General features: G+C 50.3%; 1 protein-coding gene across 1 annotated transcript in view; it reads left to right on the forward strand.

The window, feature by feature from the left end:
• The window catches only part of RIPPLY3 (ripply transcriptional repressor 3), a 9723-nt gene extending 7964 nt beyond the window's left edge, over positions 1-1759 (forward strand). The window contains exon 4 of the mRNA XM_012731555.1: positions 729-1759. Within this exon, the coding sequence (XP_012587009.1) occupies positions 729-960 (232 nt within the window). The 3' untranslated portion in view covers positions 961-1759. The remainder of the gene's footprint in view (positions 1-728) is intronic.
• The last annotated feature ends 287 nt before the right edge of the window (positions 1760-2046 follow it).

The following is a 2046-nucleotide window of genomic DNA, read 5'->3' on the forward strand; positions in this document are numbered from 1 at the left end:
TTACCATATTCTTTTTTTTTTTTTTTTAAGATGTATTTATTTATGTATACAGAACTGGGGTACAGGCCAGAGGAGTAGGGGCAGTGAGAGGATTCACTAGAGACAGTGGGGAGAAGAACAGGCAGCTGGATAAAGTACACTGCTGAGGGGAGCAGCGGGCAGGTCAGTGACCCATGTGGCTCACTCCCTGGCCGGGGCTAGAACCTGCACTGAAGTGTCTGCGGCCAGCTTGCAGTGCTGCGCTTTAAACTGCTGCGCCACCAGGGAGGGCCGCCTTTATCATGTTCTTTTGAGGCTAAAAGAACTTCTTTATGGAGGCATCCAGAAAATCGGCTGCTTCTCTCCACCTCCCTCTCGAGCTCCAGGCGTCTCACACTTTGCTCACGGTCCGGGCTCCTGGGCCCTAACCCAGAACCTCAAGTGGGAAGAATCAGGCCCCCCACTTGGTCAGAGTGGCCCCTTAATCTTGGTATTTGATGTCTGCGTTGCCCTCTGCCCCCAGGGAAGCCCCTGTCCGGGTGGTCCACTCTGATCACAGCTCCTTTCCCAGGGGCTCCAACTGCCCCTCCGCCCAGGTGGTTAGCAGAGGTGGTGTGTGGGGGGGGGCGGGGAGGCCCACCCCAGAGAAAGAGGAAGATGGAGAGGCAGCTGCCTCCAGGGAAGAGTCCCCATGTGGGGCTGAGAGGGCTTCAGGTGGATTAACGATGTGTTTCTTTCTTGAACACCAGACTTTATTTACCCGTTTCAAAGCGTCAAGAATACCTGCAGAGCTCGGGGGAGAAGGTCCTGGCGAGTTTCCCGGTGCAGGCGACCATCCATTTCTACAACGACGCTTCCGATGACGATGACGATGAGGATGAGGATGAGCAAGGGGAAGAAGCTCGGCCGTGTGACCTTCGGGACCAGAGGCCGAAAGCCGCCCCGGAGGGCAGGGCAGAGACTGGCTGCAGGCGCGAATGAGGCCCCTGGCGGAGGGCCCGGGGTGGTGAGGGCCATGGGGTGCGGGCCCCGGTGCTTCTCCGCGGGGCTGCAGGACAAGTGGGGCGCTTCTCGCCCACAAGAGTCGCCTCTCCCACGCCGGCTTCACACACGTGAGCTCTGGGGACAGTCGCACGACAGTCGCGCCAATGGCGAGCTCCTCTGGCTGTCCAGGTCCAAGGTTTAGCTGCCTCTGGTCAGCGCACCGCTTTTGCAAGAAATCAGCTCTTCCTTTTCCTTCTCCTGTGTGCTAGAGCACTCCTTTCAGAGAATTCTAGGAACAAGAGAAGGTTGGTGTCCAGATGGATTGTGACCAGGTTGAGGTAACTTTCACAGGGTCTCGCTGCGCAAGGGTGAGGAGTTAGTTCAATATTGATGACCACCCCCAGCCCTGCCTCTGGCAGCCAGAGACCCCCTCTGTAGCAGAATCTGCATTTACAAAACACTGAGGTAGGCTGGTGTGGCTGTTTAGGGGTGTTCTGGCAAATATGTATTTCTGAGAAATGAATAAAACCCTCAGTACTTCTCGTAAGTGTTAATAGGAATAAAAATGGGTTTTTTGAGGCTTGTTCTGCATAAAAAATGTACATGATTATTGTGGGAGGCTCTGTGTCTGAATAATTCACTTAGTAGGGGACTCCTGGACTTGGTACTTGAACAGGATAACAGTGTTTTCAAACAAAGTAGCCAATGTGAAGTTGTGGGGGTTTTTTGTTTTGATGACCAAATACTGTATTCCTTAAGGGTTTTTTCTTAACTGTTTTACATGTATTCCTGTACATAGTCCAGTATGTTTGTTTCTACTAGAAATAAATATTTTGAAAGAAAAAAAATCTGACAATCATTTTTTAGACACTTTTTAGATGTAATTTATTCCTGCTTTAAAGTGGTTTAAAGGTTGTCTGGCTGTTTTTATATTTTACTCTTTGAAGGCTGTTGTATTTAAGGATGCAGAAAAAGACAAAAAAGAAAACAAACTAGATTACAACCTCAGTGAACAAATAATTCCATTAAAGTTAAAATATAGGAGGGCATTCCCTGGTGGTGCCATGTGTTAAAGCATAGCAC

The sequence above is a fragment of the Condylura cristata genome, unplaced genomic scaffold (assembly GCF_000260355.1).
Source record: "Condylura cristata isolate star-nosed mole 26May11 unplaced genomic scaffold, ConCri1.0 scaffold00003, whole genome shotgun sequence".
Lineage (NCBI taxonomy): Eukaryota > Metazoa > Chordata > Mammalia > Eulipotyphla > Talpidae > Condylura > Condylura cristata.